Genomic DNA, 26,814 nt, shown 5'->3' with positions numbered 1-26,814 from the left:
TATGGAGGTGTTCGGATTCAATACCTATAAAAATTTTCAGACAAAATCGTTGAAATTTACTATGAAGCGAAAAAACGGGGTTGACCGGGGACACCCCGGGTCCCTAATAACCTTCGCCCGGTCATCAGTAATTCAACAATGCAAGGTTTGGTTGGCGTATAATAAAAAATATCTAATTCAAAAATTTAAAGACCGAATTTGATTAATCTAGATGAACTCAAATTTTAAAATTTTAAGATTAACTTATATAAAAAGATAGATATTTCTTAATTGTATTTTTGACTTCATGTATACACATTTATGTTAGGAGTATGAGTGGAAACTTTGATACTTATATTACTTAACGATGCTTGAGATATTAATTATGGTATGAGTGCAAATTACATAAAAATAATTTTACGTAACTGTATGCTTGTTTTAATTTGTTAATAATTGAGTTGACGGCGCAGCTTGTTGCCCACCTACCTGCTATGTTGATGTAATATCTATGTTTCTATATAACGAAAGAAGTTAAGAAAAAAAAAATTGAGTTGATAAGTTTTGAATTCACCCAACCATTACAGGCTTGTAGCAATAATATAGTATTCAATTATTATCTTTTAAAAGATAAGAATGAGACTAGAGATAACTATAGCTGATGGGAAGGAAGCTATTAAATAGATTTATTTACCATTTTTATCTAACTTTTAGTTTTAAAATAGAAAAAAATTATGCAGCCCAAACGTGTTCTCCGATTTTTCATCAAACAATGACTTCACGTAGTACCTTTTTTTAACTTTTACCTAGGGGGTGATAATGCAATTAACCAACATAATACATACATTGAAGCATAAATGTAATTTAGTCTCTAATATTTACACAGTTATAATCTGTAAACGGTTAAGAGATTAATTATGAAGCCATTCTCTCTCTAAATTGATGCACTACATCTATTATAAGGTTGATTATGAACTCATTCTCTCTCTAAAATTGACAGATTACATTAATGACCGTCTATGGTTTTCCAGTCCATAATTTACACAATTCAAGATTTTTTATGCTTAATTTACATCAACATGTGTCCTCTGTATACTAATTTCCTCCTCTATATAACAATAGGTTGATTATGAAGTCATCCTTTCATCTCTAGATTGATAGACAATATCAATGGCCGCCAATATTTACACAATTCAAGATTTTCTGTGTGTAATTTACAGTATAGATCTCTGTAAAGTATATTAATTTCCTCCCCTACATAACAACTAGAATTCATTCACATAATGCATATGTTCCTATAGGAGCTTGTTGTGAATCTAAGAACTAAGAGGAAGTCAGCCGAACCAAAGCCGAAGGCGAAGGTCAATGAGAATGTGGAGCGTGATGACAAGAGGAAGACAAGATACATGACCATGGGGCTATCAGGTTGCAATGTGGTAATGTTCATCACAAACTAGTTAATAACTAATTCAATCAATATATTTATTTTGCCTAGAATAAAACTTTTTTACTTTTTGCAATTTACTGAATTTTTATTATTTTTTATTTCTCTCTATTTTCAATTAACATCATGAAGAGGCACATGGAAAGGATTGTAAAATAAGTAGTCAGAACTTAGAACCACTAATAAAGTTTGCAAAAACAATTAGAAAATGAGAAATCAAACTTTAAATTTAAAATTTTTTAAATTAAGTATTTTAAAATCTTTTTAATATTAAATAAAAAGTCAGTACATAGTAGTTTTTTTTCTTTTTCTTTTTTAATGGCCCAGGCTTTTTCTTCGCTTTGGCCTTTAAATTGGTTAAGCCGCTCCTGGATTGTCGGATTTATGTTGTGTTTCAGGTAGTGTTATACTTTGTATTCCTTAGAAGGGCCGTCACACAAAGAACTCTACGTCAATGTTATTCTGATAGCAACACTCCTAAAAACCATATCGATACTATAACTAAGCCTAAAACTGTCACCCTTGACAATCCTCAAACCATAACAATGCAATAGTTTCGCCAAAAATTGTCACACCCTTAGAGAGTCCTCAAACTGTATATATATCGGTGCAATAACTAGACGAACAATGTTGAACTTGTTTGTTATATGACGCGAAAGCCAAGAAATTTTATGTGTAAAGAAGAGAAAGAACAAGAGTAAAATAAATGAATCAACTTAAGAATAACAAACAATTAACCTGAAACAAAAGTAAAATAAATGAATCAACTTTGACTCTCAGAAAGTCAAATTAAGAACAAAAAAAAGTCAAAATTGACAGAAAATAAATGAATCAACTTTCACTAACCTTGACCAGAATAGCCATCATACTTATTTTAAAGCTCATCTCATTCCTCATTCAATCAAATCTAAATTATTGTATTATTTAACATTCCATGTTATAGTTCCTTAAAATTGTACCTGTTGTTCTGATGTTTAACTCGCATTTGAACCTCCTTTGCGAGTCTGACTTGGTAAGTGTAGAAAATGGTAACATATTGACATCCCAGCTTGAAAAAATGTGGTCACAACGACAAACATGCTTATTTCGCACCCTAAAGCAATGCATCAATCAATTTTGAAAATTTAATCATAAAACAATAACTATGTACCCGTATCGCAAGTGCTAAAACTTGTTTCAACATTAACCCACATTGACCCATAACCCACCAACCCATCTATTTTGTCACCTATAATCAATAGACAGTGGTGGGAAACAAAGTAGACCAAAGAAACAATTGCAATAAACAATCATAAGATGCACATATCAACAGCAGTCCGCATAATCGTAAATATAATAACTAAATACAGATCACGTCTCCTGTAATAAATATTTAACACGAAGAAAGAGGAATGTTGTACCAGCAGACTATAACTTAGGACTGCAAATAACCCGGGTTGTCGAAATTAAAAACAATCAAATTTAACAAACAAGTTCCCAAAATAAAGTTAGGGGAATTTTTAAGTGAGACAACAGAATTATGGCTTAGTGAGAATATTTACCTCATAAGCGTATAAGCAAAATCCATATAATTGTTGTATATACTATATACCAAACATGAATTTCGAATATAAGCTCACTCATTAATACTGGTCAATCAAAACTATACGAACATACCATTTTTCCCAGCCTCTAAGTCCCCTAACTCAGTCCCAACAGCAAGAGTCTGAGATAAACAAACATGCAGATTATATCGATACATAAATACAAATGACATAACAAACAAGAAACTAAGCACCCTTACTTGAAATGGAACATATGAGACGTTATATTATTACTCATCTCGCCCATGATATAACGTTCCAACTGATTTAGGCAACAAAACTCCACCAACAGATTTCTAAACTGTAGAAGGTAAGTATATCCGTTGAACACAAAGAGGAAGACCAGGTATAAGTGTCTGTGTTCCCCCTAAACAAAATATAAAGAAAACATGCTCACAGGAGACATAACTTTTGTTTCCTTGTATTCTCCACTTGTTGTAACAAAATTTTCTTAATTCTCCTGTATTCCCCCGAATCTGAAATCAGCACCAGCAACAACAATTTTTGCTGAAAATACCAAAAATACCCCTGGTTGTTATTGAATTCGCTAAATAAAAGGGAGGGCTGATGTAACAAAAGAAGCTTTCTTTTATTCTACTATTCTATATATAACAAAACCGTTGCAATACAAAACGAAATCTCTAAACTCAAAAATACAAAAGCAACGTTAAACATGTCTTAACTGCTATTAAAGTACATATATCAACAATTCACAAATCTCACAAAGTCATTGAGAGTGCTCATAGGTACACTATACAAACAATGCACTCGACGACCATAATGTGTATAAATATCCATTCGTATGATACTTGCAAATATTAATCCCCCAAGGGTAAATAATATTAATATAAAATTGTAACTTCACCACCCTTTTGGTGCACGATTGCTTCCTCGGTTCCCTTCTTGAGTACCATGAAGCTGTGGAGAACGACGATGATGTGAAGTGTGTTGCGTGTGTCGATATGGAGAATGATGAGCCGAGTTGTGTACTCTAGGTATCTTTGGCCTTTCATTGATAGCATCAAGTTGTTCCAGCTTTTCCACTACTTCTTTCATCGATGGTCGGGTTTTTGGTTCAGGCCCGATACATGTAAGGGCTAATTGGGCAATTTGAACTGCAGCCTTTGAAGGGTATCGCCCTTCGAGCCGTGAGTCCATTATGTTCTTCAACTTTCTCCTGTCGGATAAGTACGGCTTGACCCAGTCACTCAAATTGTGTTGGCCCGCTGGGCGGGTGGTGTCAAGTGCCCGCATGCCCGTTAGCATTTCAACCAATACAATGCCAAAACCATATACGTCACTTTTAACGTACAAATGTCCTGTAATATAAATAAAATGTGTTCTTAGACGCGGTTGCACCATATACTTGTTCAATGTAGCCATATGAACCAGGGGTGCTATACGGACCATGTTTACGGGTTGACATGAACACGGCCCGTTCAAGCTGAATTCTTTTTATTTTTTACGTATTAATACTCTACAATGGCTAACTTATAGCAATACATATACATATATATATATACATACATATATACACACATATATAAAACGGTTACTTAACAATTAAAGTTAATGTCGATTTCTCTTATCAAATTCAACTTTGGAATAAAATACACAACCATTTTAAGTTGTAAATTAAAAGAAAATTATAAGAAAACTTTAATAGCAAACTGGTTATACATGTAAGCCTGCGAGCCCATCAGGTCAACACAAGCCCAACCCGTTTAGCTAAATGTGTACACTGGTTTGACCCGAAACTGACACGAACCCGTTTAAACTAAACCCAACCCCACGAATTTCGTGTTAGGTCCGTGCCATATCATAAATTCACGCCCCTGAGTTATGGACCATGTGGTGTGGTTCATAAGCTTACAGAACTCATATATAATACCTGTAGAAACATATTCAGGAGCAGCATAGCCATAAGTTCCCATGACCCGAGTCGTTACATGTGACTGACTAGCCGACGGGCCAACTTTAGCAAGCCCAAAGTCAGATATCTTTGCATTATAAGACTGGCAGAAACAAGGATAAGAAGGTTATTAGAGCAGAAAAACACAACCCGATTCATAATATCAAGTACATTAGTAACTCAATATACCCCATCTAGTAAAATGTTAGACGCCTTGAAATCTCGATAAATAACTTGTTTTTCTGACGTGTGCAAAAACGCAAGCCCCCGAGCTGCTCCTATCGATATCTTGAGCCGGATATCCCATGGAAGCGGCTGAACCGTGGACCCTCCTGCACAATTAGACCCGTTGGTTATATCATAATCACAAATTCGATATTCTTACGGGCTGTAACAACATTTTAAAAAAATCTTACTTCCAAACAGATGGTTTTCCAGGCTCCCTTTTTGCATAAACTCGTATACCAGTAGCAACTCGGTACCCTCGTAGCAATATCCCAATAGTTTAACAAGGTTTGGGTGCCAAAGCCTGCCTAGAAAATCAACCTCTGCCTGCTCAAATGAAACATGACATTCTAATTATTAACATCTGAAAGCGTTTTTCATTATGGGCCGGGTTGGTTTGACCCAAAAACACTGTTTCATTCTTATTCTTGGTCTTTTACTTTTTTATGATACAATCATACAACAGCAATATTGTTAGAAAAATAGTCTCACAGTATTAGTCAGGTTGGTTTGACCCGGAAAAACTTTGCCTTTTTATTTCATTTTACTTTTTCTTGTCGGCTTGGCGGGTCAGCGTCTTTCAGTAAAACAGGTTAGAAAGTTGACATAATTCAACCAAGTCAATCAGAACACAACCTGTTTAATTAAACAGGTCAACTTGATCACGGCCTCTTTTCTAAACAAGTTAGATATAACTACCTAAAATCTGATTATTTTTTGTCTTGTTTCTGGTCATGTCATAAATTGATATCCCTAATAGTTACTATAAATAACAAAAAAATCAGCCTATTATGGGCTATGCTGGTTCCACCCACAAATACTTTTTCATTCTTTTTCTCTTCACCTTTTTCATTCTTTTTCTCTTCACCTTTTTTATAAAGATTAGTATGCTAGTTATGACAAAAATATCTTCATATCCTTTTAAAGTAGATTTTATAAAACTTTTAGCGTATATAAATTAGTTGTGGCTCAATGGTAGAGCACTCACTTTACTAGTGAGAGGTAGGGGGTTCAAACCTCACTACCACCAATTTATATGGGAGATATGAGGGATGACCATGGTTTGCCATAGTTCGAGTCCTGATCTCACCCGGTTTTACCTGCTCCTCGCTGTCGTGCCATTTGGCGGGCGTGGGGGTCGGGTTTTATCCGGTGAATCCCTCAATAGGTGGACCGCTAGGGGCTTCGTCCGTCCGGACTAGTGGCTGGCTCGGGCTACCTTTAGCCAATGGGGGCCGCGTACGAAGTACCCGGCGTTACTTAGTTGGTCGTTCAAAAAAAAAATAAAACTTTTAGCGTGTTTGACCAAGTCAACTAATATTTTCCAATCAAACACGACCCAAATCGACTCATTATCCAAACTGTCACAGATTATATTTGTATCAAAATTACCTGCCACTCTTGCAATCCTTGCATGCTCTCAGAATTCAACTTCTTGACTGCAATTACACTACTTCTTGAAGTGGATTTGTCTTCAAGCCACCCTTTATAAACCTTACCAAAACCGCCCTCGCCTAAAACCGTATCGCTTCTAAAGTTTCTAGTGGCAGTTTTGAGCTCAGCAAAAGAAAACATCCTAAGATTTGGATGAGGCAGGATCTGGCCACCGGGTCCTACCTCATCGTTGCCGGTTGCCGCGGAAAACTGGCTGTCATGGGATGATTTGCTTGCTATTGATGATGAGTTTGTTGTAGTACTGGTAATTGTGGTCTGTGAAATGGCTGCTATTATGCAAAAATCATTAAAAACATGAGATTGCAATACTATATGGTCAAAGTTACATGGAAAAATAAAAGTTTGACTAAAACAAACAAAAATCCAAGAATTTAAAGACAAAATCCATAAAAAAAGTTTTATAAATTTTGGCTAAAAGATGAAAAGAAGAAACAAATTCCCAGATATAAACTGCTTAATTAAACTGATAAAACAGAAGATATGAATATAAAAACAATATTAAAAGGATTAAATAAATAAACTTTAAGTAAGATTCTGTATTAAACAATATAAAATATGGATGAAACAAAAGAATTAAGGGCCAATAATACAAATTGATAACAAAACAAGCAAACAGAAAGATGAAAACCCAAGAACAGAATACAGACTAAATCATACAAATATAAGAAAAAAGATGATATAAAATCCAAAAACCAGAAACATAATCATATATATATAAATATAATAATGATTGTACCTGAGGAGCTAAGATTGCCAGTGGAATTTGTGTTTTGATTGGTGGAAGAAGAAGAGAAGCAAAGACCCATGGTTAAACTAACTAACTCCTTCAATATGAGAATTAAAAGTCTTGAATTTATTTATAAAGGCAGTAACATTGTTTGTTTGTTTGACTGGAGTTTGCTTGTTATGAAAATAGTTTAGTTAATTTGACCTTTTTCTTTCTTTCTTTGTGAATATTATTAGAATGGCAGACAATTGATTTATTGGGGGGCTTTCTTTAGTTTATGGACAAGAAAAGAATTATGTGTATGGGATGACCAAGTCAGCCGAATGAATGAATGCTTAAAGTCAAACCTTCATGTATGTACACTTGTGTCAATGTCCATCGGAATTATTTATTGGGGGGCTTTCTTTAGTTTTTAACCATTTCGGTTCGGTTTTATTGGTTTGTAACCGAATTATCAGTTTAGGTTTTACGGTTTCAGGTGTGTTTGATTTTTGATTTCATCGGTTTGAACCCGGATGTTGGACACATGTATACGGGAAACTCTTCAAAAAAATAAATGGTTAATAGACTTTGAGTCAGCAGGTGTTGAGCTGGTGCTAATTACCCCAATGTTGTGGTGATTGGTGGTGGTGGGGGCGAGGAATGTTGTGTGAGTGACAGACTGAGAATTATGAATACATGTGAAATGATAAATGGGTAAAAGTTTTATTCAGTTTCATTTTGAAGCTTAATAGGTACACGGTTTACTGACAAATTCAGAGGTCATTGTGGTGACCCAAACACTTAATGTTGAGTGATTTAGAGGTAATCTTTTAATAGAATTGAAGCACACCGGATTAGTCCCTCACATCGGATTTGCCCATGGCACGAACACGCAAACACACTAGGGCTAACTCGCCATGTGTGGCGTGGGCGGCTTAGGGCAAGTTGAGAGTGTGGAGGGGGAAAAGAAGGTACCTGTTTGACTTGAGAATTCATTCAGGTAGCAATTTGAGATTTTAAAATAAGCTAAAAATTTTACCCCTATTTAAACAAACATTTTTATTCAAATTATGGATTAGTCATCATCCTCGGAATCCTGATGATTTGGAAGATTGGAAGAATATGAGTTTTCATGGATTTTTTTGTTGTATTCATAAATATTTAATTACAAAATAAACATAAATATAAATTAATAAAAAAACAACGATTTAAAAAAAAGAAATAATAAAAAATCAATGATTAAGAGTAATAATCATCACAACACCCTTTGATGGTGTGATCCAAGGTATAATAAATAGTGTCTACGTAACGACACAACAACACTATTTATTATATAATATTTAAAGCTTTCTCTACTAAACCTATAACACATAGTTTAATATGATGTAAAACTTTAAAGTCGATAAACATTTTGGCCTATAAATAATGACTTTATAACAATAGCAAATTAAGCCTCTCGTCTAGTGACATCAGTTGTTTATTATTACTAAGATGGTACAGGTTTGAGTTTTTTATAAAATAGACATCAGATGGATTTTAGATGTAGATTTAGAGGTAAGTGTGTTCGTCGTTAAAAACTAATCTATATAAAGTAATTGTATGGAGTTATTTAATGTATAGCATTGATATTTTGACGAAAAGTTGTGATTAAAGCAAATTCAGTGATTAGTAAATTTACAATTTGAACTTGTATGATTCTAAAGTATAGAAGAAAGTATTACACTGTTGTTATTTAAATCTAATTGTTATTCAAACTAACTAAATCGTTGAATAACTTTTGATTTATTCATGATCTTCTTTTTGGTTTATACTAGTATGACGTATCAAAACATTCACCAACAATAACAATAACAATAACAATAGTTATTATTTTTATTGTAAAATGAATCCTCTCCCACTTCTCTAGCAACAAAACATGTGAAAAACACTAAGCCGAAGCCTCCTCTTTCATATCCTAGAGATTAGAGAATATGATTCAATCTACCTATTTTAATAAAATAAAATAATTATAACACATGTTAGCAGGCCTGGCTCGTGGGTCATTATTTTAAAGGTGGGGCTTTAGGCCCAATGTTTATTTAAGGCCCCATTTAAAAAAAAAACTAGGCTTGTTAAGAGGTGGACAACAAAACCGGTTCCTGGAACCGGTTCGGTGGAACCTAACCGGTTCCTACCCGTTTTTCGTAGGAACCGGTTCGGTTCCGTTTCAACCCGACGATCCGGGACCGGTTTGACATTTTTGGAGGTGGACCGGGTAGGAACCGTAACCGAACCGGAACCGGTTCTGGAACCGGTTCGACCGGAACCGGTTCGGAACCGGTTCTAGCCGTTGGAGTAGTTCTAGCCGTTGGGAAACGGTTTTATGGCCGTTTTTTGACCGTTGGGGTCAAAAATGACCGTTTTTTGGCTCCCCAAACACCCCACTACTAGTATAAATAGGTATTTGGTGTAATGGGTTCATCACAACACTCAAAACGCAAACCCGAACGCAAAAAAATACAAAAAAATGCTATTACAACGTTCTGAGTTCTCTAATCTCTTGTTTTCTCTTCTTCTATATTCATATTTGTTGTTATGGCTGCCTCACAATCATCGGTTGGTCAAGGTTCCACCGCCGGACCAAGTTTCGTTCGTATTGTACCTCATAATCGTAATCAAGAGATTTGGTGCAATTGGGATTTGGTTGAATTGAGTGACCATTCATTGAAGGCTCGGTGCAAGTTTTGTGGGATTTATTTAAACCCACTTTCGAATTCAAATTTGAAGAAACACATCGAAAGACCGTATTGCAGGGCGTTGAAACAGAACGTCGAGTCGCAACAAACGCAAATGGATAGTGAAGGCGGAATATTTACATACCAAATTGATCGAGTTCAAGATCGTATGGCGAAGTTTGTGATTCAAGAAGCTTTGCCGTTTAGCCACTTCGACAACCCTCGCTTAACCGCCATGATTCGAGATACGCTTCAACCACAATACACTCACGTAAGTCGTCATACTCTTAAACGTTATTGTTTAAAATTGTGGAAGAAGGCCAAAGAGGTACTAATTGCATATTTTGAAAATATAAATACGGGAATAAACTTAACTAGTGATGTTTGGTCGGCTCCACATGGTCTACACGAATCTTATCTTTGTGTCACCGCTCATTGGGTAGACCCGTCATCGTGGGAAATGATGAAACGCACCATTGCTTTCGAACTCTTTGAGTATCCACATACGGGAGATAATTTGTTTGAAATTTTAGATTATGTTATAAAAACTTATAAACTAGAAAATAAAATATTTTCAATTGCATTTGATAACGCGTCGAATAATACATCGGCGGTTGATAAATTAAAATTAAAATATACGCCGATTTGCAATGGTGTATTTTTTCACTCAAGGTGTGTTGCACATATCATTAATTTAATCGTGCAAGACGGACTTGCTTCGGATGAGGTTACATCGGTTATAAACGATTTTAGAGTAATGCTACATGAAGTTTTTAAGAAAAGTAAAAAAAGACAAATGGATTATAGAAAATTTTGTAAAGATACGGGAAGAAAAGCTTTGGGAGCTAATTGGGATGTACCTCATCGATGGAATTCCACTTGCATAATGTTTCAAAGTGCTTTGAAAAAAGAGAAACTTTACAAATGTTTCATTCTAGTCTTACCGAGAATGATTTGGCAATCCCCTTTTCAAATGAGAAATGGGAAATTATCAATGACTTATCGACTTTTCTTGAAGTTTTTAAAACATCAACTACGAAACTATCGGGAACGTATTATCCGACAAGTCCCTTGGTTCTTTCGGAGTTATTTTTAATCGTTAACAATCTTTAAGAATTTGAAAATAAAAGTACAATGTTTTCAAACATCATATTACCAATGAAGTTTAAATTAAAAAAATACTTTCTTGAATTGCCACCGATTTTTACTTGCGCCGCCGCTTTAAACCCAATGTTAAATGTTACGGGGGTTGAATGTGTGATAGACGAAATTTTTTCAGCCTTAGATATGCATGAAGTTGATCCAAACTTTTCAACAGAGGCACAAAATGATTTTAACTTGAATTTTAAATTTATGTATGACTTTTATATAAATAAATATGGGTCAAACATACACATGCCTACGCCGGGGGGGTCTTCATCAAGTTCAAGTGCTACTAGAGTACGAGACCCCATGATTAGCCTTATGAACACCGTTCGCAACGTAACGGCTAAAAAACAAAGGGGTAACACCCCTTCAAGCGAACTAGGAAGGTATAGTGCATATGATTTCTCTACCGGTTTATCCGAAGCGGAATATGGCACTTTTGATGTTTTGGCTTGGTGGAGGGTAAAGGAAACCGAGTTTCCGATTCTTGCCACCATGGCCCGTGATTTACTAACCGCCCAAGCTTCTACGGTAGCTTCGGAATCTGCTTTTTCTCTTAGTGGCAGGGTAATATCGGTGAGAAGAACAAGACTGAATTCGGAGTCGGTGGAGATGTGCATTTGCTTGAAGGATCACTTGGACTCAATCGATCGTGTTCAACACGTAACCACTCTGGAAGACGAAACACCACTTGATGTTCGAGTGCACGACGAACAAGAAGGCGTTTCTACAAGTAATTCTGATGAATAAGTCGCCACTCAATAATTACGACGAACAAGAAGGCTTTTCTATAAATAATATGTCACAACTTTATATTTATAAGTTTAATGTTTTGTTAGTTTGTTTTTGAATATTTTAAAACATGTAACCTTTTTTTTTTGAACTTCTTAAAGTAAATAAAATGAATTTTATGTTAATTGTTTTTTTTTATTTAACATGTTATACAAATACGAATCGTATAACACCGCTCTTGATTATAATTCAGCATTTGACTTGCGTAAGCCAAAAGACTATAATACATAGCAAACTCAACAAATGTAACACGATACAGATTTAAGTTCACCATTACACGATACACGATACAGACTAATCAATTCAAACACGCTGACACTCATAGCATTAAGTTCAATATGTTGTTTACCATTGCTCTGTGGGTGAACAACAAAAGTAGCATGAGCCTCTTCAGAAATCAGAAGAACACAAATCATCACCTACACAAGCAGCGGAAACGAAAAACGAAAAAAAAAATAATATTTTACACTGTAACCGGTTGGAACCGGTTACAGTGTAAGAACCGGTTTAGGAACCGGTCAGAACCGGTTCCACCGGTTCCGGGTCCGAGGGTTGGGGAACCGGTTCGGTTCCCTAACCGGTTCGACCATGGAACCGGTTTAAACAGTGATGTTGACTAATGGAACCGGTTCTGAACCGGTTCCGGTTCCTTTGACCAACCCGATTTGATCACCTATAGGCTTGTATGTTATTATGAAACTGGGCTTCTGATACAATTTGAAGTTGGGTTTTTTAATAGATGTAAGAATCAATTAGTTTAATTAATTTAGGTGATGTACTGGCAATCAAAGCTGATTCCAGCGCATCTAGTAAAACTATAAACGTTAACTTAATATAAACATATTTAATTTATACACATACAAAAAATATATAAAAAATAAAAAAAGGCCTCAGTTTTAGAGCTCGCTTTAGGCCTCCGTAAAGGTTGAGCCGACCCTGCATGTTAGTTTATGGTTAAACCTCACAACTTTTTCCCTTCAAATCTTAATTGACCATAATATATGTCCATATTCACTTTCCTTTTATATTTTATTTATATTATATTTATACATTTTTATAATAATAAATATTAACGTATTATTTTTACTTGATATTTCAAAATATTTGATGAAATTCAAAAAATAACAACAAACCATGTTTGTTAAAGATTGAAAAGTATATATAATTTAGAAGGTTATCATTAACATATTTTACTACGTATATTAGTGAAGATTATAAAGAATAACAAAACTCGAACATGTTTTCATTTTACAAAGTAATTTTATTAATTATAAAACCATAAATCTATGCTTAACAGTTGATCCATTTTTTTAAAAATCAATCCATTTATCTATTATTATTATTATTATTATTATTATTGTTGTTGTTGTTTTTGTTGTAAATTGTCATACAAATTTATATATTATAAATATATGCTTTAAATCTATCAATTTATATTATTATTATTGTAAATTGTCATACAAATATATATATTAAATATATGTTTTAAACCTATCAATTTATTTTTCGGTTAATTTAGTAAACTATATTTTTTTAGTTAGTTTAGTAAATATATAAAAATCACTTTCATATATAACAAAGTTTATCATATTTAATACATTGGATTTTTTTTTATCAATGATTGTTTTAAGTGTTGTGGAATTTAAATTTGGTTTTTACAGTCAAAAATTGGTAAATAAATTGTTTGGTACAAACTTTCAAAATCTGTTATGGGTCAAAAATGAGAAATCTGATTACTTTTAAAAGTTTGAGAATGAAAATAGATTTATCGTCAAATTTGTTACAGGTTCAAAGTGTTGGCTTGAAAATGTCAAACGAATTAGAGTTAGAATTTTAAACATGATTTGGGTTTCAAATTTATTTTCAATGACATTTTTGGAAAAACTCAAAAGGTTCGAGATTTAGTAAATTGACAATTTTTTCCTCGACTATTAAAATTTAAGAATAGATAGTGAATACTTACGACATGCGAACCCTATGCCTATCAATGCTTCTAACTTGTATCAAATTTGAAACATTTGTGTCAACATTAACTTTTCCTTCAATTGTGATAAGAACATTGTGTGGGAAACATGTCACGCAAAACTAAGCTCAAATGAAGCAAATATTCACAAAATTAAATGGGTTAACATTTATAGTTTATGTTGTCAAACTTATCAAAAAAATCATGGTTTAACTCAGAAAAACATAGTTTTTGAAGAATATCTGTCGTTATAATTTAATGTTCTTCTTTCCTTCCATGGGTTGTAAATTGATAAATATATCAATAAATGTAACGCTCCTTCAGTGTTTGGACTAAGTGATCATAACTACTATTGTATGAGAAGTCTTCTTCATGAATTATTTCAATTATGCATATATGATATTGACGATTAAATTTACAATAAAAGGAGCGTTCTCGGGTACGTTTTTATACGTGCATTTTTTATTAAGTTCATTTAAAAAAATCATTTTGTGATATAAATAAAATCAATTTATATACACATAGTATAGATAGATGTAATATATTTTTTCATATCCGCTATGTAATTATTTTCTTTACTTGTAATTTTATAATTTGGATAATCCGTGTGTTACACGGGTCCTAAAACTAGTCTATTATAAAAGAAAAATAAAAACGGTGTTGTCACAAATCTAATTTTACATGCTAACTCATCAAAACTATGTTCAAAACATTTATGAATTGCGGAAATATTATGTGCATTCACGTATTTAAACTTTAAGCATAGTGTTACTCAACATTTTTGTTTTGTTTTTGAACATCGACTTTTTGTTATGTGGAGACTTGAACCCAAAATCTTGTAAAATGTTGGTGTTTTAAAGATGGAGTTATTCTATATAATAGTACCGAAGTATTGAAATTGTTCCAATCAGGTCACTTATAATATATTTTTGTTCCAATTAGGTCACTAACATTTCCTTTTTTATTCCAATCATAGATATTTACGTGTATTGCAGGTAATTTAGGTTTTTTTTTTTATTTTTAAATAATTTGACATTGTATAAATTGAAAAAAATAGTAAAAATTGAGAAAAATAATTTTTAAATTGCAAAAAAATAAATATAATAAAAGTGAAAAATTACAAAAATGAAATATGAAAAATTGTGAAAAATTACAATATAATTAATATGCTCCTATTTTATTTTTTGGAATCGAAGCAATTAATAATTTTACTATTAAATATTTTAATATCACCTAACTATCTTTTGAAATTTTTTGGAAAAATTGTGGTTTCTTAAAAAAAACCTTAACTTGATTTTTTTTTTGCCATTTTCGCAATTTAAAACTTATTTTTTCAATTTTAACTAATTTTTTCAATTTTAAAAAAAATATTTTGCAATGTCAAACTATTTAAATATAAAAAACCTATATAATATGCTATTGGAATAAAAAATAAACTTAGTGACTTAATTAAAATAAAATATTTTATAAGTGATTAATTAAAACAATTTTAATACTTAGTTACTATTATATAGATTATAGAGTAACCTCTTTAAGGATTTGTCCTTGACCACAAATCCTGCTGATTTGTCACTCATTACTATATAAAAAGTGCAACCGACCCTCGCTATAAATGAAATGTACATTCCTCAAGATGTATCCAACCTTTCAAGGTAATATATATATATATATATATATAATATATATTTTAGTCTCGTTACATGACGAGGAAAAATATGTATATGTTAAACGAGTGATTTACCCGTCGCGTTGTGATGGAACAGCTGGTTAAACTCCTAACGTTGAAACCCGTGTATTGATAAGCTAAGTGCTACAATGGTGAGTCGACGCGAATTTAGACATTATCGGTTAGGCTCGCTACATTATACACACCGTTGGTAAAACTTGAGCGTGAAAGCCCAAAAATAAATTGGTCAAGTTAACATATAAAAAATATAAAATATTCGACGTTTATTTGGTCGTAACCGGATCAAAACAAAAAAAAATAATTCGTCAACACATAGATATACATCATATAAACACATTTAAAGAAAAGCACGCGTTGAGACAGAGAACCAACGTGAATATGTTATAACAGTGACACTTGCATAGCTTATGATACGAAATATAACATATGCAAAACGATGTTTGTGTGGTCGGTAAAACACGAACGTTGCGGCATCGAATCGACGTGAATTCGATATGTATCAAATAGGTTCGTTGCGGTATCGGAAAAAACCCATATAATAATTTCGACAAATTAACATTTAAAAACAAACAAATAAAATAACAAAAAAAAAAAGAAAAAAAATACTCAAAGAAAGGCCTTCACATAACACAAAATATTTATTAAAAATTTGTTAGAGATGTGCCCTGAACTTGCACAACTTTTTTTCAAACTTCTCAAGCTTTAACAAACTAATCAACAACCAACATGTCAAGTTATTACAATTGGTTAAGTATCAAAATGATTTACATAAAAATAAAACTAAACTAATAAAATATTTAAAAAAATCTTTTGTGACACCAAACTTCTCAATTATACTAATTTATTAATTATAATTATAATTATAATGCAACACAATTATAATTATAATCCAAAAGGGGGTTGCGGCGCAGCTTGTTGCCCGCTTACCTGCCACTTCATTGTAAATCGTTTGGATGTTTCTATGAAATATAAAAGGAGAAACACAATTTTTAATAAAATTTGCATGATCAATATATTAAGACTTATATTATAGCATATAGTAAAACGATCGTTTTGAACTTGGTGTGAATTTAATTTTCTAACTTTGTTTTACTATAAATTAAATTGTTTCATATTAAAACCTACCGAGTTCCATCCACATCCCTGCCGCGACACATGGGGTTTAAAACAACTAAGAAATACTATCATAAGTTATCAAAGAAATAACTAAATTTCGTAAAAAAAACTGGAAATATTATTAAATTTTGTGAGTTGCTAGGAGAGAGAAACCGTGTTCTAAACTTCGGCTGATTTATGCTAGTGTTAGAAAATTGATATAAAGTTCTAAGAAAGTTACAAAAAAGAGCATTTAAACTAGTTTCGAATGTGGATTCACAACATGGGACCATCTGCTCGCTGTCCATTGTCCACACATTTATTTATTTATTACCATAGAAAAGAATATTAATAATAAGAAGCAAGAGAAAACTAAAAAGACGTGTTGGATACAATTTCGGTGTATGTTCCGTTATGGGAGAAAATCAGAAAATTAATTAGTCAATGTCTTCTTTTATCCCAACTTTGTAACCATTTTAATTCTTTCCCAGAAAGAAACAAACGTACACACCTTGCATTATATGTTCGGTTTTGATTAACGCGTTAATGTTCTGGTTTCATTTGATACATTTATTTCAAAGAAGCATGTTTAAATGATCAAATAGTTATGTTTCAATAGAGTCAAAACATTAGTTGGATAAAGATTTTCATTAAAATGATTTCCCTAAAATACAAGTACTAACTTTATAGTAATGTGATTTTCTTAAGAAATGGCAAAGACATGATCATAAGTTTCTCTTTCAGTATTTTGGTTATGTACAAATAATTATAGGTTTATTGTATTTCTCTAGTTGATATTTATTATGTCATATCTATACATACACATACCATATGCATTAAATTTGTAACCAAAGTATGATGAGAACCACATAAAACACGTACCTTATTTTCAGCGAAACAAATGTTGATTTATCTTCTTTCATCAAGTAATTTTACTTGGTTTAACTCCTCTCTCCTAAATTTACACACACATATCCGCATGCATATCATATTCATTTGGATTTAAAAAAAAATTCAAAATTATGATACTTTTCAATAAATTTTTATAATAATTTACATGTATTTTAGCAAATTTATATAATACATAGTATATGATTTAATATGGTTTTCGTAATTAACATATTATTGATTTTCGATTCATGCTCTCCTATACAGGCTATAGATACACATATACACATCATATATTAGATCATATTGTAAGTATTTAATGTTAAGGATAGTTTATGTAAAAATCTAAACACACACATATAAATACCCCATGTAGACCCTATATTAAGTAATACAATCATCCTTTTTTATTATAATTACAAACTGATCTTAAGTCAATTTAAGTATACCAAAATCACTCTAGATAACATTAAAATTAAGACACCCAATAGATCTTAATTCTTCTTGGATGATACTTGCAAGTTGCAACACATGAAGAAAAGGAGGAAGCCATGAATTATTGAATTTGTATTTGTTTTGTGAAATGGGTACGTTACAAAGACTATGAATTACAATGAAAAGATTTTTGAATTTTCATAAAATGATAAAAACACACACAGATATCAACAATTGATTAAGCTGAACTTTTTCATCATCATATATGATCTTCTTATAGACTTTTGAAAGTAGTTAACATCCCTTGAAAATATAATCCTCTAAAACTTTATCTAACAATACTCAATCAGGTAGAGAATTGAAATCTTGAAATCTTCACACGGAATGAGTTTTGTAAGGTAATGGATCTACACCAAAAATCTTAGGTATCTCTTAATGTTTGATATTTACTAGTTTAGGGTTAGGGTTTATGGTTTGGTTTAGAGTCTATTGTACTAGATATATATTCTATTTTTTTTGAAAAGGCGGTATTTTATAAAAATAAATAAAAGCAGTCCTAGCAAGTAGCTAGAACAAAAAAACATAAAACATTACAAATACAATAGAGGGTTCTTAAGCCACTCGATCCTAGAAATATTACATTTACGATTTCTGCTACTATACCATAAGAACGAGAAATTTAAAATTTCATCAAATATCGTTTCTTTGGTATGCCGATTCTTCTCAAAAACCAAGTCATTTCTGAATCTCCAAATAATCCACCAAGTGACAAATATAATCATCCTGATCATATCTTTCTTATGAGTTTGGACTCTTAAAGTGTCCCACCAAGACATCAGCTCAATCGGAGCCAAAGAGGAAGACAACGGTAGGCCAAGCCAAGAAGCAACAAGACCCCAAATCCGATTAGCCACCGAGCACATACCGAAAACATGGTCAATAGACTCCTCATGATCATTACAGATAGGACATAAAGAACTCGGAATGTCTATACCCTTACTCACCAGATTGACTCTCATAGGAAGTCTCTTAAGTAACACCCTCCAAGCACAAATATTAACTTTTCTAGGAAGAAATTTGAACCATATTGTCTTTCGAGCCCACGAAGGAAGAATAAAGTCATCAATAACCTTTCTTACACCCTTAACCGTGAAGTCTGTCATATCCCCAAAACTCCAAATCCATCTATCTTGAGAATCCGTTAAACTTACATGTCCTAACTCCACCATCAAATTATCAAATTGTTCACTTTCTCTCCCCCCTCTAATCTCTCTTCTCCAATTCCAAGAACCACCGTCTGCCCTTTGATTAACAAAACATTGTTTGTCCATTTCCAACGCATAAAAGCGAGGATATTTGACCGCCAACGTACTACTTGTCCCCCAACAGTCTAACCAAAATCTAGTTTCTTGACCATTTCCTATCTTTTTTTGAACAGCCGAAAGAGGAATTACTTCTAAATCGTGTAGTTTATTAAATGAGTTACACATAGACGACCACACACCCGACCCTAACCCACTATTTTCACGATAGTTAGGATTCATTTCAACTCCATATATGGCTTTGATCAACTTAACTCACACACAATTGCTATCTGAAACAAACCTCCAACGCCACTTTTGTAAAAGAGCCTTGTTAAATGCTTCCAAGGAACCAATCTCGATACCTCCTTTCTCTTTAGAGGCCAACACTTGTTTCCAAGACACCCAATGAATTTTTCTTTCGTCATTTTTAAAACCCCAAAAGAACCGAGACCGAATTCTTTCCAAAACCTTCAAAACACTTGGAGGCACAACGAATAGGGAAAAGAAATAAATTCCCGAGGCTCCAAGGACCGAAGTGTTTAAAAGAGCTCTAGCTCCAATAGATAATAAATTCGACTTCCAAACCGAAAGACGAGTTTTGAATTTATCTATGATAACCTTCCAATCTTCAACCCTTTTCATACTCGAACCAACCGGTAAACCCAAATAGGTGAAGGGAATTTTAGCCGGAAGACAACCTGTCGAAGAAGCACGTAAAACCACCTCCTCATATGGGACCCCCACTCCATATAAATTAGATTTGAATAAATTTAACTTTAAACCTGAAGCCAAATAAAAACAATTCAAGATCTGAACAATACCATTTATATTTGCCTCCGACCATTCCCCCAAACATATAGCGTCGTCAGCATAAAATAGATGAGATATCCGCCCTCCATTTCTACCAATTCGAGCTCCTTTAAAAATACCCGCTTCAATAGCATCCTCCATGGCCACATGTAACCCTTCCATAGCTATTAAAAAAAGAAACGGAGATAAAGGATCACCTTGACGTAAACCTCGATGCATCTCAAATTCCAAAGTCGGGCTTCCATTAACAAGAATTGACATACGAGCCGATCCCAAACACGCTTTAATCCAAGAAATCCATTTCATTTGAAAGCCCATGTGTTCCATCATCTTAAACAAAAAATTCCACGATAAAGAGTCATACGCTTTTTCGAAATCAATTTTGAATATCATCAATTTTTTATTCCGCTTTTTGAACCACTCAACCACTTCATTCATAATTAACGAACCATCTAAAATTTTCCTTCCTTTTATGAAAGCGGTTTGTTCCGGGCTAATAATTGAAGGAATGACCTTACTTACTCGATTTGCCAGAATTTTAGCTACCACTTTATAAACAGCTCCGATAAGGCTAATAGGACGAAAATCTTTGACAAGAACCGGACTTTGCACCTTAGGAATCAATGTAACAAAAGCGGAGTTACAACCTTTTGGAAAGGAAGCTTCCAAAAAAAATTGTTGAACCGCCTCAAAAAAATCCGCCTTCATAATGTCCCAAAATTTTTTAATAAAAGCAAGCGAGAAACCGTCCGGTCCCGGTGACTTATCTGAACCACAACCCCAAACCGCCAATTTCACTTCCAACATAGTGACCTCAGAAACTAAAAAATCATTATCATCCGGTGATAAAAATTTTAAGTTATTACTTCTTCTAACAACCTCCACCCCATCAAAAGGTTTAAATCTCTTCGAGTAAAAATCGAAAAAGACCTGCTTCACTTGAAGAGGATCTATAATCCACTCTCCCTTATCTTTAACTCCTGAAATGTTCATTTGTTTCCGCTTCTTTTTTAACAAAGCATTAAAAATTTTTGAGTTTTCATCACCTTCCAGAGACCATTTATATTTAAGTTTAATCGCCATTTCTTTGTTCTCAAGATGATTCAACTTCTCCAACTCGAGAAGCAAATCATTTCTCTCCTCAAACACCCCTTCGTCTATCAAGCCTGTTTCAATCTTATGTTCACAATCAATCAACTTAGATTCCAATCTCACCTTATCTTTTGACGATTTTTCTTTGTTTACTTTCACCCAACCTTTTATTCTTTCCTTGAGCAACTTCAGTTTGTTTTTAACCTTAACGAGACCTCTACCAACAACCTCCTCCTTCCAAGCATCTTCCACCACCTTATCCAGCCCCTCCCATTCAAACCAGGAATTAAAAAATTTAAACGGTATACGACCAAAGTTTACCTCCTTCATTTGAATCATGATGGGTCTATGGTCCGAACAACCCGAAGGCAGAATCGTTGCCGCCAAAGACGGCATCACCTCCAATAATTCTTCAGAAATTAAAACTCTATCAAGTTTACTTAACTTTTTACCCGAGAAGCCAACCCGAGTAAATTTAACACCACCTAGAGGCATATCGAATAAACCAATCCGATCAATAAACGAGTTAAAATTCGAAGTATTTACTTTAGAGAAAACGGTCCCCATTCTCTCCGACGGGTACCTACAAGAATTAAAATCCCCAAAAATAAAATATAACCCCGGATTATTCCTTTTGAACGAAGAGATAACCTCCCATAAAATAAGTTTTTCACTCTCTTCTTGAGGCGCGTAGACATTCACCATATAAACCGAGACCTTTAACTTAACCCATAACCCTTCCACTATAAGCACATTGTCAAAACAAAATATTTTTGATTTAACGAACACCGAAGGATCCCAAATAGAAATAATTCCACCTGATTTCCCCCGCGCATTCACTGTAGCAAAATCAAAAAAATAGTTCCCCCACATAGACCGAACATAAAATAAATCCACAGACGTCATTCTCGTTTCTTGGAGACCTAAAAAATTTACCCCCTCCGCTCGACAAAGATTGGCCACCCACTTCCTTTTAATCGCCTTACCCACCCCACATATATTATTAGTTAAGATATTCATTGATCCACCTTGTGTTCTCCAATCCTGCTGATTAATTTATTAAGATCCGCCTTAGTACCTTCCATTTTGTATCCAAGAACCTTTCCCACCTCTATAAGATCTGTCAGACCATTAACAAAAGAAAACCCACTAGTTTCTTTAACCTCCTTTCCTTTGTACCTAGAGTGACCCTTTTTGCCCGAAAATGATTCTCCTTTACTACCCCCTTCTGTTCCAACCGAGCTCCTAATCGGACTATGAAACCGTATTCCACCAAATCCCGGTGGAACTGAAGAGCTCCTTGACCGTACATTCCCCGCCTTTAGTTTTTTCTTAACTTCATTCTGCCTCAATGAAGTTTTCTCAACATAAGATATTTCTTCCTCTACGTTCCTTACCGCATCCTCGTTAGCATCTTCATTAAACTCCTTAACCGAATCTTCCGACTCCAAATCATTCGTTGCAAAAATGTCTTCGCCGTCCCCCTCGCAAGAACCTTCCACCGTATCATCCTCCGATGGAGCACCACGGTTAATTGAAGGTGACCACGGTGAAAGTTCTTTGATCTCCACTTCATAATCTTCCTTATCAATTACCACCCGAACCTTTTCGTTTATAGTAGACATTACCTTTGTTCTTATTGTAACTCTACCTGTCGCGCAACTTTCATCTTTGTCGTCATCCCGGAACAACAAGTCACCCCATTTCTTGACTACCTTCCTATAACTCTCCTCTGTCCATGCACATAAAGGCAATCCAGTTACTTCTAGCCACACTATTCTTTCATCAAGGATGAAATTATTATCCACTTCGTTCAACAGTTTAAAAAAAACTGTCACTGCAGTAGTATTACGAAACCTGAACAAAGTATCTGCTGTGGGGAATTCTAATAACACCCATTGCACACCAACATATGTTACCTCCACATCTTCAAAACCTTCTTTAGCACAAATATTGATAATATTATCAATGCATTGGATATCAACAACATATCCCATAACACAACATGAGTCCTCTGTGTAAAGTCTCAAATCACTTTTACCCAACTCTATAATCTTCATCTGCTTATTATGGTTACTATTTACTAGTAACCCCTCATTTCCATTTTTTCTAGTAAGACCCCCTTTAACCACATTAGCATAAGAAGACTTTAGATTAAGATCCCCATATTTAAAATTATCCCCTGATATCAAAATTTCTCCATGTGGAACATTCCTACCATGGTGAAATCCTCCAACCCCTCTTTTACCCCCTTCTTTCCTCCCAAACATTGCAACAGAAGCATACAACCGATAGTTTCCAAACCAAATAGACCTAAGATTGACAACCAATTCGTCTGTATTTTTAACTTTCAAGAACCGGACAAACCCGAAACGTCTACCTTGCTTGGATAATTTTTTGGCAATGAAAACATCTGCCACCAATCCCCACTGTTGACACTCACGACGGAGCTCCAAACTAGAGATTTTATCCGGGAAATTTGTTACAAAGATTGAAGTCGATATCGCACTTACCTGATTAACCCTAGGATCTTTACTTGTTTCGAGCAGCACCCCTGTTGTGTCTTTCTTCCTTTCACTCTTCTTGGTACCCTGTTGGCATTCGTCATTGGATTTTTGATCTTCAGAAACCCTAGCTTTTTCGCCTGTGCCCATTCTTCCCCCAATAAGATTTCTCCAAACACCTTATTGGAACACAATATGTAGAGCTGTAAACAAACCGAACATTCAGTGACCTGCTTGATGGAAAGTTTGTTTATGTTTGTTTATTTAATAAACGATCGACCATAAACAAAAATAATTGTGTTCATTTAATTAAACGAACGAACACGATCACATGTTTCGTTGGTTGTTGGGTTTATATTTTAGACCGGCACATATTGAATAATTACCCGTTTATATTAAATATTAATTGCGAGTCAAAGGTAAGAGCATCGGGTAATTGAAAGACGTTCGGTTGAAATTAAATTGGTTGCATTATACTTAATTGGATCTTTACCAAGGGTAGATGGCTTGAAGACCAAGACACTCAGACTAGTACTATAAATAGATGACTAGTTCATGTATTTAGAGTTTATGTGTGAATTAGAGAGTTTCCCTCTAGGAAGAGATCTCCCCGGGTGGCATGAGCGTGAATGTGTGTTGATATGTGTTAGTTAGAGAGTTTCCTTTTTTATGTTAATGAACGTTCGTTTATGTTCATTTGTGTTTATTTATGTTTGTTCACGACTTCATGTATGTTCATACTTGTTCATTTATATTCGTTTATCTTTGTTCATTTATATTCGTTTATGTTTGTTCACGTATGTTCATACTTGTTCATTTATATTCGTTTATATATGTTCAATTATGTTCATTTATATCTGTTTATCTTTATTTAATTATGTTCATTTATGTTCGTTTATCTTTGTTCATTTATGTTCTTTTATGTTTATGAATTGTTCGTTTAGATCGTAAATGAACGAAGATAAAGAAACACAAACACGAACATGTTCATTTTTAAACGAATGGACATAACACAAATATTTGTCTAATTAAGTGTTCGTGTTCGTTTAAACTAAAATGAATGAACACGAAATCCTTATTCGTACTCGTTCGGTTCATTTACTAACAATATGGACTCTTATTGTTGTAATATTTAGGGTTCAAAGCAGAAATTAAGTGAAAGATGTCAAACAAATATATTACATGCAAGGTTAAACAAACTTACAAACATATGACATAACATTATACAAATAAACCATAAATTCCATGGCAGAAACAAATGAAGTAAATAAATAAGTTTTCTGATTTCCGTGTCCATTCGTTTAGTTATGGTACAAGTCAAAACAAACATTCCATGCACTTTTTACTTCTTTTTTACGAACGGCCCATGCATGCCCTTCTACCGATTATCATTTGTTGAATCATTTAGTCCGCGTACAACTTCTCGATCATATCATAATTTATAAGTATTAGGTGTACACCGAATCGCAATCAAGATCCCCCCTTTGTTCTATTGATTTTTAGACACTTTTAATGAATGAGGAAAGTTCAGTTTGTCTCTGTGTCCTCATCTTTATGAACATATACGCCCTTAAATGTGTTCCACCCAAGATTTGAGAATGCTAGAAGACCTAACGTTGACCTTAGGAGAGCTTCCACTAAAAGATCTCGCATTTCTTAACAAATTTTCGACCCCGCAAGAAAATAAACTAATGAAACAAAATCACATTCAATCCTTACAGTAAATGCAAATATAGTGCCAATTAAGAATTAATGTGTTTTTTTTGCATACCACTTGCATCCAAAATCATGTCATCAAAGAAAATTTGTTTGCTTTTTAAGCATGCATGATGTATTGATGTAACTACCATATTATAATCTTTAACAACTTGTATTATAAATATAATAACGTTTTCATCCTGTCATTTTAATTAGGTACACTGTTGGGCAAGTGGCTATTACAACATGTGTAGTACTTTCTTAAGAAGAAAAACAAAATGTCAAATATTTTACTTCTACAACGTACAATTATGTGATCATTAATAAACAACAATGGACTAATTTACAGGTAAGTCAATATGTAGAAGTGTAGAACGTTCTACTCCAGTTCATGACTATAGATTCTCTAAGTCCTTATCTCGTTTTAGTTAATGAAAGTACGTTGTACTGGTTAAAAGAAAAAAAAACTATTTTTCTAAAACGAAATAAAAATTTGCAACTAGTCAAGATATAATCTTTAGGAATGGCAATGGGTCGGGTTTGGGTCGGGCTTAGGCATTCTCAAACCCATATCCGGTTATTAAAGTTCATCCCAAACCCGTCCCAAACCTATCGGGTTTTAATCGGGTAATTACCTGTCGGGTTTCGGTTTTTCCCATCAGGTTTCCTATCGGGTTTTGATAAAATACCCGTCGGTTATATCCGGCTCAAAACCCGCCGGGTTTTGACAAAATATAACTAATCGATTACAAAGATGGTTACCATATAGATAAAATATCTCAAATAATTAACATAAACAAGTTGCGACAAATATTATTTTTGGAATATAGTATATATATATAATATAATAAGTTATATCGGGTACATCGGGTAAATGGGTTTATGTTATCAGGTAATCGAGTATGTTAGAAATCCCAAACCCGTGAAAAATTTTAAAACTAATCCCAAACCAGTTCCAAACCTTAACGGGCCAGATATTACACGTCCCATTTATGCTGGGTTTCGAGTTTTCCCATCGGCTTCGGGTTTCATTGTCATCTCTAATAATCTCTGTTACATTTGTTTTTACTTTTTAACTATTTCACGAATGAAAATTTGAGTAGCGGATCAACCGGCCCTGAACTGCTTCTAGTTTTGCTCACAATCGACTAGGCTCGCATTACACACTTTTGTTCCAAATTCTTTATGACATAAACGATATATATCGATCATGACACAAACAATAGAGATGCCTATTAAGAATAGAGACGTGAAGTGTACGATGAGGTGAAAACTTAGTTCGAAATAGTCAAAAGTCAAGTGGTATTCGACACATGAAATAAGTAATTTAAGTCACTAGGTCTATATTTATTTGACTTCTTCATTCAATATCCTGACTTTTT

The 26,814-nt window shown here is 33.7% G+C and overlaps 1 protein-coding gene across 2 annotated transcripts; it reads right to left on the bottom strand.

Annotated features, from left to right (window-relative positions):
• Nucleotides 1-3,827: 3,827 nt before the first annotated feature.
• LOC143596796 (putative serine/threonine-protein kinase PIX13) lies at nucleotides 3,828-7,516 on the bottom strand. Of its 2 annotated transcripts, none has more exons than XM_077075478.1 (6): nucleotides 7,332-7,516; nucleotides 6,533-6,864; nucleotides 5,332-5,467; nucleotides 5,105-5,247; nucleotides 4,895-5,018; nucleotides 3,828-4,322 (listed from the first exon to the last, which is right to left on the bottom strand). In XM_077075478.1, the coding sequence occupies exons 1-6, from the start codon at nucleotides 7,399-7,401 to the stop codon at nucleotides 3,865-3,867; spliced, it is 1,263 nt and encodes a 420-aa protein (XP_076931593.1). In that variant the 5' UTR covers nucleotides 7,402-7,516; the 3' UTR covers nucleotides 3,828-3,864. The 2 variants fall into 2 exon arrangements, with proteins under 2 accessions (XP_076931593.1, XP_076931594.1); XM_077075479.1 differs by having other exon boundaries at nucleotides 6,533-6,861.
• Nucleotides 7,517-26,814: the final 19,298 nt, after the last annotated feature.

Source organism: Bidens hawaiensis, unplaced genomic scaffold, assembly GCF_021521415.1.
Source record: "Bidens hawaiensis isolate Kalapana, Puna unplaced genomic scaffold, B.hawaiensis_p1.1 tig00047005_1, whole genome shotgun sequence".
Classification (NCBI taxonomy): Eukaryota; Viridiplantae; Streptophyta; class Magnoliopsida; order Asterales; family Asteraceae; genus Bidens; species Bidens hawaiensis.
This window is presented reverse-complemented; position numbering and strand designations above follow the sequence as displayed.